Source organism: Scleropages formosus, chromosome 6 (genome assembly GCF_900964775.1).
Source record: "Scleropages formosus chromosome 6, fSclFor1.1, whole genome shotgun sequence".
NCBI lineage: Eukaryota > Metazoa > Chordata > Actinopteri > Osteoglossiformes > Osteoglossidae > Scleropages > Scleropages formosus.
In genome coordinates, this window is record NC_041811.1 from 3,180,601 (window position 1) to 3,193,516 (window position 12,916).

The 12,916-nt window shown below is 42.6% G+C and overlaps 1 protein-coding gene across 1 annotated transcript in view; it reads right to left on the bottom strand.

The window, feature by feature from the left end:
* Positions 1-3,211: 3,211 nt before the first annotated feature.
* lrrtm4l1 (leucine rich repeat transmembrane neuronal 4 like 1) overlaps positions 3,212-12,916 on the bottom strand; it is a 31,408-nt gene continuing 21,703 nt past the window's right edge. The window contains exon 3 of the mRNA XM_018734468.2: positions 3,212-5,059. Coding sequence (XP_018589984.1) covers positions 4,994-5,059 — 66 coding nt within the window. The 3' untranslated portion in view covers positions 3,212-4,993. The remainder of the gene's footprint in view (positions 5,060-12,916) is intronic.

The window sequence follows — 12,916 nt, forward strand, 5'->3', positions numbered from 1 at the left end:
ATTTCTACACCTGACTGACATTTCAAGGAGTCAACAGAAAATCATTCTGGGCTTTTCCAAGTCATGGTTGACAGTTGGAGGAAGCTATTTGAGAACGTTTTGAGGATCCCTGCTGTGTCTCTGTTTCAGTCCCATCCATTGTCATCTACCCCCACTTATAAATTCAAAACCCTCGTTATTCAATTGATATTCTACATATACATCAGAGAGGCATACAAAGCGTTCAGTGCTTCTCAGTCCCCCCTCCTCTCATTCCCTACATCAAACTGCCAAACGCTTATGAAGTATTAAGTATTTAAAGCATCTCTCTTTCATCCCTCCACTCCTGCCACTGTCTCTCTGCTTCTAAAACTGTCTTGGGTTCAAGGTGTTCTGCTGTGGGTTCCATGTTGTCTGCACCTATTGATGTGCAGACACAAAAGGGAACACAAAAAGACTTTGACATATTTATAAGCAGTTTAAAGAGAATGAAAGAAGACAAGGGGACATTAATTATAAGAAGGATGATTCACTGGGTCCCTACATATTATCCAGACTTCTGGCTCCTTCTGTCTCTTTGCCCACCCTTGAAGTTAACATCACAATCCTTCACTAGTGTGACGTAGGGCGTTGTCACAGAGGGAAATGTAATTCAGTGAAGACCTATGTACTCCAAAGGACTAGAAAAAGGCCCGGTGTATAGTCAAGGTGAAAGTGTTCAAGCAGCAGATGTAATTTTTTCATTCATCTTTAGATGATTATTATCCTGAGGGGTGTTTACAGAATAAGAGACATGCTCTCAGAAAAGATATGAAGGTAACAGGCAATCATGATTGCCTATGGGGACGTAACACCTTGAAAGATGAATTAAAAACCTTTCAATGTGGAAATGTCACAGAGTCTTAGGAGGAGTTTTTTTAATGTTTAATGTGTTTAAAGTCCCAGTCATTTTCTCTCTCTCTTGCTTCCTTTGTTCCTCTCTTCAATTCCTGTGGCATCTAACTCTAGTCTACACTTTGAGGAATAGACTGGGATTGCACTCTGAGAGGGGGTGCGGTGGCGCAGTGGGTTGGGCCGCAGTCCTGCTGTCCGGTGGGTCTGGGGTTCAAGTCCCGCTTGGGGTACCTTGCGACGGACTGGCGTCCCGTCCTGGGTGTGTCCCCTCCCCCTCCGGCCTTACGCCCTGTGTTGCCGGGTAGGCTCCGGTTCCCCGTGACCCCGTATGGGACAAGCGGTTCTGAAAATGTGTGTGTGTGTGTGTGTGTGTGTGTTTAAAGTCCCAGTCATTTTCTCTCTCTCTTGCTTCCTTTGTTCCTCTCTTCAATTCCTGTGGCATCTAACTCTAGTCTACACTTTGAGGAATAGACTGGGATTGCACTCTGAGAGGGGGTGCGGTGGCGCAGTGGGTTGGACCACAGTCCTGCTGTCCGGTGGGTCTGGGGTTCAAGTCCCGCTTGGGGTGCCTTGCAACAGACTGGCGTCCCATCCTGGGTGTGTTCCCTCCCCCTCTGGCCTTACGCCCCTGTGTTCCCGGGTAGGCTCCGGTTCCCCGTGACCCCGTATGGGACAAGCGGCTCTGAAAATATATATATATGCACTCTGAGAACTAATGTCACAGCCCACCCCTCCACCCTTCAGGTGGACATAGTTTCTCTTCATGTAATACAGTTTCTGGTGGTAATAGTCATTTAGTATGGATGCCCTGCACTTACCATCTACAGTGCCTGAAATACTCAGAGCATTTTCAGAGATTTAAACTCTCCCATGGTCCGAAGAGTGTTTCCCTCCAGTCCCATGCTGTATCCAATCTAGTATTAATCTAGTTAATCATAGTCCAGTTCTAATCCAGTTCCAGTCTAACTCCAATCCAGTCCCAAAATATTTCAAATTCAGTTCCAGTCTAGTCCCAATCCACAACTAATCCAGCTACTGTCCATTTCCATTCCATTCCCAATCTAGTCCCAGTTCAGTTCTAGTCCAATCAAACCCAGTCCCAATCTAGTCCCAAACATCTGTGTCCCATCAGTGCCCAACCATCAGTGCCCAACCACCCTCTGTTAGCATGCCAAACCACAGCTAAAGGTGAAATTCTCTATTCTGTCATCAACGCCACTTGCTGGTTAACAGTATCCTACCTAAATCAGGCCCCACTGAAATAACCTTCCATAGTACCTCCCTGGTTGCCATTAAGACGAAAGCAGAACATGAAAAGGTTTTACTCATTAAGGTGCAGCAGAGACTTAAGACTCTTGAAGCTCCTTCATACGTTCAGATGCGCCGCGGCCATCCGACAGAGAGCGTTCAGGGTGCGCTGTCTCAAATCCCAGACTTACTCCAGTAATAGCTTCTCCGGAAACCAAAATTGCGGTTAATTCCAGGAAGTGGCGGATGGCCTTCCTGCCTGAATTTAGTACAAACATCATCCCGCAGCCTTCTGCCTGCCTGTCCCTCATTTTTATACTCTACATGCTGCTTTGGATAAGGTCGCATCTCTCAAAAATCAATAAAAAAAAGGAACAATAATAACCAGGCGGCTGAAAGGTCTTTTCTATTTCTCAGTTTTAATTTGACTGTCACTTGTGTGGTTTATGAGCAGTGCGGCACTGGCGGCCACACGAGAAGCAGGGGAGCTTAGAAAACCGCTCCATTTCAAAGAACACCCGGAGGGGTGTGTACATCCAGCTGTGGCTGAATGCAGCCCAATCAAGATGCATTGTGGGAGCACTACTGATTCCTGTCAGTCATAAAGTGTGCAGATGTTTGTAAGAGTACGTGTGTAACATGCTGGACACTGACTGAGTGTATCTGCTTTTATGCCAGATGGTGACCCACATACAAGACCTGAGTTTGGGCTGAAATCCCCATGACAGGTGTCCAAGTAGATGTTGGGCTTTCCTTAGGAACATCACTCAATGCTGATGACACACACATTCAAACATTTTACTTTTACATTCTGATATTGCTTTCAAGGGAAGTGCTGCGCCTTTCCATTTTTGCAGAACAATTAAACGGCATATTAAGATGTTTTCATGTCAAAAATACCATTTTCCCAATAAAATCGTTATTTCATAAAACCAAAAAAATGCCCATGATACCATGCCCATTACCAGAAAATCAATTTATATTTTTAAATTGATTTTGACAACATTCTCATTAGAAAACAGGACAATTTCTTTCTTTTTCATGAACAACTTGTACTGCTTATTATAAAATATCAACAAAACGTGGGAACTCAAAAATACCATACACAGTACAAAAGAGTGTTCCAGGTGGGTGTCCTGACTTACGAACGTGGAGGGGCTGTACATCGCTGTGAGGGAAAGAGGCCATTGGATCAACAATGTACATTGAGGGTTGCCTGGATGCTGGAAACAAGTTTTATAACAAATATTGAAAGTAGAGGTACAGAAGGTGTTAAGCCCCACACCCCACCACAAAATAAGCTCTCACACTCTTTGATTTTTCTCAGCTGTAAGCTGCCTGATGCATCTTATTTGAAGGTGCATCAGACAGCAGACAGCACACACACGCTCGCATACACATACACACACGCAGACTTGGTGAGCACTTCAGAAGAAACACAGTCATCCCACCCCACTGTACACTTATTGTTATTCTGTAGTGGTCCAACTTTTTGATTTTGGTGGTTTGACTCCCAGGGGCTGAGGAAGTGGACTGACTCCAGTGACAAGAGGCAGAAAGTCTCCCTTCAGCCAATGGTCACAAGACAGGTAGTGTTCCTTTAGTTCACAGAAACTAGGCATAAGGTGTCCTTAAAGCCAAAGGCCAAGAAGCAAAGGGTATTGTTCCAGCCAATGAACATGAGGCAAAGGGCTTTCCTGCAGTTAATGAGCTTGAGGCAGAGAGCATCCATCCAGTCAATGGGCCCAAGGCAGAGCACATCCTTCTGGTGAAAGGGAATGAAGCAGATAATGCCCTTCTGGTCAAAGGGGATGGGGCAAAGTAAATCTTTCTGGCCATATTAGATGAAGCCAAGGACATCTTTCTGGTCAAAGGGTATGAGCCAGAGGACATTCTTCTGGCCATAACAGATGAGGTGGAGGGCATCCTTCTGGTCAAAGGGAATTAGATGGAGGATGTCCTTGAAATCATCAGGTAACAGGCAAAAGGTGCCCCTCTACACCATAGACTTGAGGCAGTGAGTGTCTGTTCAGCCAGTAAGCATGAGACAGAATGTGTCCTTCCTCAAACATATAAGCTTTTCTGCTGGAAATAATGTTACAGAGATTCTTCAAGGCCAAAACCCAAAATCCATCTACCTTTGAATAGGAACAGCCTCAAAGAACCAAAGGTCAGCATCCTCCCACCAGCTGCTCATGTCAACAGTGTTCTGTGTGAAGCAATGAGAGATGTAAACTGGGTGTATGAGTGCCACAGGCCAGTGTGTCCTGGGGAGAAATTCCTGGTTGCTTTCCTCCATTGAAACCTGACACCTGGGGGAGAGTGCAGATGTGTCGGTAACAGAATCATCCATTTGTGTGACACCTTTGTCCATGTACTCTCCAGAAGATCCATTTTTGGGTTTTCTTATGAAAACCATCATCTCTTGGTCTAGACATTTAGACGGGCACCCATGTAATGGGGTTTCTCCAAAATTGCCCTCCTTCTCAATGTCAGTATACTCAAGGTTATTTGCTCCAGCTTTAATCTTAATGAAGAACATCCTATCAATTTCACCAGTCCTGTTGGTGGGTGAAAGGCCCAGGTTGTGGTGACTGACAGGACCAAAGGCCAAAGACAACAGCGCAGGGAATGGTCACTCAAAGGCAAGGCATGGTGTTAAAAGAAAAAAAAAAAACAATAATAGCATAATTAAAACAAATCTATTGCAACATTTTGAACCTTTAACTAAATCAGCCCACTAGGGGAATATTTGCACAAGGAACCATCCCTTTTAAAAGGAAGTTGAGTCTTTGTTTCAGCTGGAGCAAAGGATGATGGGAAATGGAGTCCTTTACATGCAGTGCCCCAAGCAGGTGACTGAGGATCTCCTTCAGTGTATGGTAGGCATGCCTCCCGGCCAGGCTCCAGGTAAGGGTCTGGGACATGTGTATTCATTCTGAGGAAAGAAGGCACAGGAGAGCATTAAGAGAAGCAGCAATAGAACCCTCAGCAACACAAAAAGACTGGGATTAGGAAATACACACACTGGCCAACACCACTTGTCCCAAGCAGGGTCACGGCAAACTAGAGCCTAATCCAGCAACACAGGGTGCAAGCCTGGAGGAGGAAAGGACACACCCAGGATGGGACACCAGTCCATTACAAGGCACTCCAAGCAGTACTTGAACCCCAGACCCACCAAAGAGCATGACCTGGTCAAACCTGCTGTGCCACCATGCCCCCATGAGGATTAAGAAATAGTTCAAAAACAAAAAAACCTTCACTAAATGTTTGAAGTTGTGTATGAAAAAATAAGTATTTCCAGGAGTTAAGTCATTCTTATGCAAGCAATGGCACTTAAAACAAGTCAGAAATATATTAAAAATAACTCAATCGCTCACTTGTAACTCAGTCGCTCCCAGAAGATGAATTAAGGACGAGTAGATTAAATTAAAATGTTTCTTTGTCCGTCTGTGACCTTGTTTACATTAGTACTTAATTTTTAACTAATTAAAAACTCTGCAATGAATACTAATGGTGCTCATTCAATACTGCTTTTCTCTTCGGACAAGATAGAGGACAAAGTCTAGAAACTGTTACATAAGCAAAGTTTGGCACTGTGTGCAAACAAAACAGTCATAACAAAACATTTTTATAATGATACTACATGTGCACCTTAGATATTTTTTTCCATTATGGAATTTAATTGAAGAACTTTAGCTGAGTCTGCACAGTGACTTATCTGAGTATTATTGCTAATTAGTTGTTTACAGAATCTTGTTATGGATCTTATGGTTTCCACATATTCTGTGAGGATGCTCCTAGTTTCAATGGCACCGTAGTAATTTTGTGAATGCACTACAAGGCTTGTACTACTGCCATCTTTTCAATAGAAGTGCAGCTTTTTAATGCACAGCAGACAGAGCAGAAATGGTCCGGTTCTTCATTACAAATCCAGTTTCTCCGGGAACAAAAGTCTAGTTTTTTCTGCAGAACCATCCTGGGTTTTTTTCTGCAGAAACAGTATGATTCTTCAACAGAATGTCTGGTTCTCCAGAAGAAATGGCCAGGCTCTCTTGCTGTATTGTTCAGCAATGTTCACAGGTTTTTGTTATGCTCATTTCAAGCCTCAGGAAAGCTACTAAACACTAAATTCAACATTTTTATTACTATTTTTGCAAGGAAATAATAGGATTGTTATATTTATTGCTTGGATCAGGAGGTTCAAGTATTTAAGAAAATATACTTCTAAGAAAATTGATGTTTGTTTAAATCCCAGAAGAGGAACAGTTGAATTGATCCAGTGAAATATCCAGCGATGAAAATCAATACTATAGTAAACTCTACAGAATTTACAGGATACAAGTTCATGTTATTGATGCAAATACAATAATTTTGCTGACTATGGAAAATATACACACACACACACACACACACACACACTTTCTTAACCGCTTGCCCCATACGGGGTCACAGAGCCTAACCCAGCAACTCAGGGCATAAGGTTGGAAGGGGAGGGGACATACCCAGGACGGGACGCCAGTCCATCGCAGGGCACCCCAAGTGGGACTCGAACCCCAGACCCACTGGAGAGCAGGACCCAGTCCAACCCACTACGCCACCGCACCCCCACTATGGAAAATATCAACAATGAAATAAATAAAACATAATATGCTTTTTTTGGAAGAGGATTATTGCTGAAATTTATTATTTACATTTATTTGACTCTTTCCAAGGCGGGATGAAAAAAAACAACAAACTTTGCTATTTGAACGTGGAATTTTAAAACAAAGTGACAAACTCCTAACCCTACCCACCTGCTACAAGGCTCTGGACTGCTGAATAAAAAGTTTGAGGATTCAGGTCACATTTGTAGGTCTCCAGTTGTACTTAAGAAAAATCAGTGTGGAGCAAAGGAACAGAGCCATGGCCACTTCCAGGATTATTGGCCAACCTCATTAAGCTATCAGGGACAGGTGGGGACATTGTATTTAAATGGACAGTTGGCGGTCAAGAGGTCACTGCACTGCGAAGCACATTCTGGTGTGGATCCAGATGTTGCAAAAAGCTTCTGTTCTATGTTCTTTTTAGATCTTTCATTTATATTCTCAACAAAACATAATACCAAACCAGCATGCCCACTATTGCATAATGAGAAATGAAAATACTCAGAAATATGAATGGGCAAAATTGTGAACCATGTAACTGGCTTTGGATAAAACTACTACTAGTGCTAATACTACATAAAGTAATATACCCATTAAATATTCATCAAATAACAAACATTTCAAATAATGGTATATGAAAATAGGTACCAGCAGCAGACATAATAGCCTTTGGCTCTGTATATTGGGATTTTTGCCTGCTATTAGGTACTGTACATTAGCATCACTCTTTTGCAAATCAGTGGATACTGTGCCATCATTACTGTCATACATCTGATAAAACATGTTGGGGTGATTTTTGTGTTTTGGTAATTTTTTGGTGCCAGTTTGTGGGCTTATGAACATTTTTTTTTTTTTTATTCCCATACGAAATAACAGTGATATAAGCGCTCGACCTATCAAGGTCATTTCACAGAACAAATACAGCCTGTTAAGTGAGACAAACCTGTTCTAATAATAATGAAAGTGGAAAAGTGCAATTCCCACCAGGAATCTGAGCTTTTGAAACTACTGCAGCTCCTCAACCTCAAGGGCAAAAGTCCTCCTTCATGTGGATGAGCTCCAACTCTACTCGCAAGAGAACCCACAATTCTGTCTCCTGCTCAAAATCAAGCTCAAACAGCCCACAGTATGAGGCTCATCTGACCACCACATTAATATGGGCGACACTACTGAAGGAGTCCGTTCTTATTTCAAATCCATATTTTAACTTTTCCTCGCTCTTCACTATGAGCACAGTTTAATTTCAATCACCTGTGAAAGAATGCAGGTACATGCAGGGCTGAGCTGTGTCGGAACTGGGGCACACATGCAGGCTGGCGCGGTAACCCCACAAAGCACGTCTGCCGATCACAGCATAACAGCGGCTTTCCTAGGCATTGGCAGCATTAGCATGCAGGTCTGTATCCGCCAAAGTCACAGCTCAATCTGTAACCATTGAGAGAACAAACAGTGGAAAATACCTGAACTGACAACAGCATCAGCCTTCAGGGGAACGCACATAACTACCCGCTCTAGAGAAGCCTGTAGGAGTTTTTTTTATTGTTTTTATTTTTCATCCCTCTGCTGGGGGATGGTAGATGGGGTCATTATTTACACGGTATAAATGTTTCACAGCTTTATTGGCCAGTTAGGGTTTCTACTGTTTTAGTGGTAGAGATTATGTGCAGGACATGGACCGAAAGAGGGAAGCCAAAATAAATGCAAGAAAAAAAACAGTTCAATAATAATCACAAATATTCAGTCATTATCAAGGAATCTTTGACAAAGCAATGAGTTCTTATTGGTCATTTTGGGAGTTAATTGCAGTTCCTTTGACTTTAATTGCACTGTTTTGTATAGTAACCTGTAGCAAACCTGTGGTATATAATAAAACAAGTTTTGTTGCAGGGCTACGATGCTGAAAGCAGTAATGTGAGAACGCATAAATCCTGATGCTTACTGTAATTCTCTGCCTGGGGACAGTGAGTCATGATATAATACAAACATTCCTCTCAGAAAAAAGCGCATATCTCCACGACAACAATAAACAAGAAGAGCCAAAGTTTCCAAAGTTTGCTCATTTTACAGTGCCATGATGTGCATTTTTAACATGTGCATAAGTGATTTGGTAAAAAATGCTTTCTATTTATGAGTAAGTACACACACAGCATCTTGTACACTTGTTAGAGCTGTCACTTTGAGATGGGAAGAAACTAAATTCTAAATCCCTCTCCTGCTGTAGGACCCTTGATTAGAGTATGTACCCTGAACTGATACAGAACTAACAGCTGTCCAGCCATCATCAACAACTGCTTGTCCTGAGTAGGATTGTGGCAACCTGGAGCCATATCCAGCAACACAGGGAGCAAGGCCGAAGGGACGCATCAACAATCTGTCGCAAGGTACCCCAAGCAGGGCTCGAACCCCAGACCCACCACACAACGGGCACCAGCTGAACCCACTGCACCATCACACCCCCTTAACCAGCGCTCTAAATGGGTAAATTTATCATCAGCGTCTTTAGACAAAGATGTCAGCTAAGTAAAAAATTTGTGAAAGGGTGGGGTAAGAATATGGGTGTTGGTTGTTTATTTATCAGACTCTTTTCTCAAAGGTTACTTAAATAATAATGTAATACATCGTGAACACCTGGTAGTATAGTGATTAGAGTTGTTGCCTTTTAACCCAAAGTTTGCAGGTTTGAATCCCACCTCCAGCTATAGTACCCTTGAGCAAGGTGTTTACCCAAGGTGCTTACTTGCTGTAGTAAAGTCACCCAGCTGTATAAATGGCTTAACATTAAGTCTGTTTGGAGAAAAGCATCACCTAAATAAAAAAATGTATGTAAATTACATATAAATATATCTAGTAACTGTTTAAAAGGGTTTCCTTTTAGTTCAAGCACATACAACCAAATGCAACCACACAGACACACATTTAAAAAAGTGAGTAAACCTATATGTGGGAGCACAAAAGCATGCATGTGCAAAATATGCTGAAAAAGAATGAATGCATACTGAGTTGCTTCAGTCTGACTTGCTTGGATTCAACGAATTTTCAATTTGTGTTTTACCATTATGAGACAGGTCATTTCCCTGACCTGTTTTCACAGACCCATTCACAGCTGGAATATACAAATACTCACAGCATTTTTATGACCCAGTGCATTGGTCAAAACACTACCCATCACACTGGGTCATCTACACGCAACATGGCATGTGTTCTGTTGGCCCAGCATGCATTCATTTACACCCGAAATATATACGCATAATATACTGTACATACGTACAGCAAAAAAACAGTCCTTTCATCCCTCCAAAATGTATATTTTTTCCATTAAAGTATATAACCTTTTCAGTCTTTCCATTAATTCAGAACAGTGCCCCACTCCTTGCACCTGGGTGCTCTTTGGATTTGTGGCTCATGTTTCTTCATTTTTACAGTCTGTGTGCACAAAGGCATCTGTTCAGAGGCTTTCAGATATTGCCACAATTCCTCAAAGTGTGCTATTACAGGTATTAGTGGGTGACAGTCGCTGTTTCGCAGCCCCGCGCAGCACTTAACGAAATTAGAAAGGCAGAATGGGTCACTTCTTCAGTTGCTTAGCTGACCAGAGAGCGGCGTGGAAGCAGATGTCAAGTCTATTGCCCCAGTCGTTACGCTGTGATCTATGCTGAGGCTAACTAGCCTCAAAAGAGGACACTGGTGTAATCATGGAAAAATGTTGGTAGCTGGGTATGAATATCAGCTTGAGAGATGTGACCTGTTCTGGTAGCTTGATTTCTTTGACTTTTGTCCAACAGGGGAGACAAAGCTGCCTTTGGGTTTTTGATTCCTTTTAATTCCTCGTTTCTCATTACCCCATATTCTCCCTCACACAGCCAACTCATGGTGGAAATCAGACTAATGAACTTCAGGCACAGTAGAGGGTAAGAATGCTGGAGAACAGCACTCGATGTTCTTTCATTTTTCATGCGGGCCCAGGCTTCATAATCAGCATCAAGTCTGGGCAGTAGCATCTGAATGTGTCTGTTATTGAAAACCACTAAAAGCATGCTCTGCAAACACATACCATAACAAATCTTACACGTTTGGAGATGAATCCATAGCACTGGCAGTCCCCATCGCAGTTGTATTTATTTATTTATTTATTTATTTATTTATTTTTTTTCTGAATAGAAGTGCTGAGCTGTAAGTCAAGGTGATGGAATTTGCATTCTTCCTACAGGTTACAAAAAATTTTTCTATATATATATATATATATAATATATATAATCTCAGGGACACATCCAGACTGCAAATCAGATTTGCACTTTGTTCACTTAGCTGATGCACTCATCCAGCGTGATGTGTTCAGCCATTATGCCAAAAATGTAATACACTCAGAACAACAACGGTGGACCTTGACTAAACAATGTGGATGTAGACCATGCAAGGAGACTGGCCTGTTTCACTGTGTAGTGCGACAGAGCACCCCCCACCTCCCCAGTGAGCATCGAGGCTCAATAAGTCACAGCCGCGTTTAATTTACTGACTCTATTTAAGCTGGAGATCCTGGGAGAGCTGCACAGGCGCCTAACCCAGAGCACAGTGCACAGAAATAATGAAGCTGAGAGCTATTTTGGCACTGTCTCCAGCAGGGTGTTCCCGATCCCGACTCAGCTTCAGAAAGAATGTTGTTTTGGGACAGTGCCTGCAAGAGGAGGAACAGGGCCACTGAGGAAGATGGGTGTTGAGGGGATGAGACACAGTGTAACACTAGGTGTTTCCAACAGCATCCCGTCTCAGTCTGTTTCCTAAAGTGGTGTGATACAAGCCAACAGAATACCAACTGCTAGGTCACCCTTCCCAGGATAATCCCAGGGCCTGGGATAATTCACTTTGTCAGTTGCCAAAGAATAATGATATTCTGCTCCAGGGTGGTGGTGGTGGTGGTGGTGGTGGGGAAGCTGGATTTCTCTGATAAAAATGCTCATCCTGTAGTGTCTAAGAAGGAAGAAGGACATTAAAAGTGTCTTTAAATGCCTTTAATTGTCAGGTTTTTGACTTGAAAGCAGAAGAGTAACTTTGAATCCTGCGTTTGATAAATGCACTCAATGCAACATAAACACACAAATAAACAGTCAAAACAAAGGGAAACATTTTGACAGGCTCCTGTACTGGTGGAAACAATAAGGAAACGAACTACGGCAGATTAAGGATGTGTGAAGGGGGCTGCACACTACCCATTTAAACATTTAATAGCCTCTTACTGCAGTCAGGAGGCTGCAGGGAATGGTGCCATAAAGGGCTCCCCTAAACCCTGAAATGGATGAGGATGTTTCTGCCGCGAGGCATTCCAGCACTGGCTTGTGTGATTCCTCCTGCCCAGAGGGCAAGCATACGCACATCCAAAATAGTTCTGGCATTAGCTAGGGGATATACCCAGTGGGATTTTTTGCCTTGTCTATTACCTGTTGAAAGTACAGGCTCTGCTGTTCTGCTCTTTGCTAGAAGTGACCTTGTTTTTGTCTGAACCTCTTTTATGCTGACTGTATTGTTATTTCTCCCACTTAGCAGACACGTTTATCCAAAGCAACACTTTGGTAACCCATTTATGTGGCTGGATATGTATAACTGAAGCGACGCAGCTGCTCTCAAGGACACAGGAACACACAAGGGAATTAAACAGGAGCAGAAATGATCAGGGAGCAACTTCTCATTGCAGCAGTTATAAGCCCTGCCCCAGGAATCAAGGAATCTGCTGTTGTTCCCTAAAGCATATTCCACCCTTGAGCATTGGCCATTGCACCTTGGGGTATAGATTTTAAATGAACTAGAAGAGCAGGTATTGTACTGGTTAGCCCTGCCACCTTGCAATCCTAAGGTCCTTGGTTTGAATCCAATCTTCTGCTGTAGTACAGCTGATCAAAGAACTTACCCTGATATGATGGAATAAAATGACTGTGAATAGTCATAAAGTTGATTATCTAACACTGTAAGTCACATTGGATTAAGGTGTCAGCTAGATAAAGGTAATAATAGCTTACAAGGAAGTAAATTCTGCGCTAGTCAATAAAACCATTAAGGCTCTAGTGGAGAAAAATATGAAGAAGACTATAATTTGCCATGCTGGGCTGATCTTTGTCTCCAACCAGATGTTACTGTAGTTTATAGGGCAGTACTGC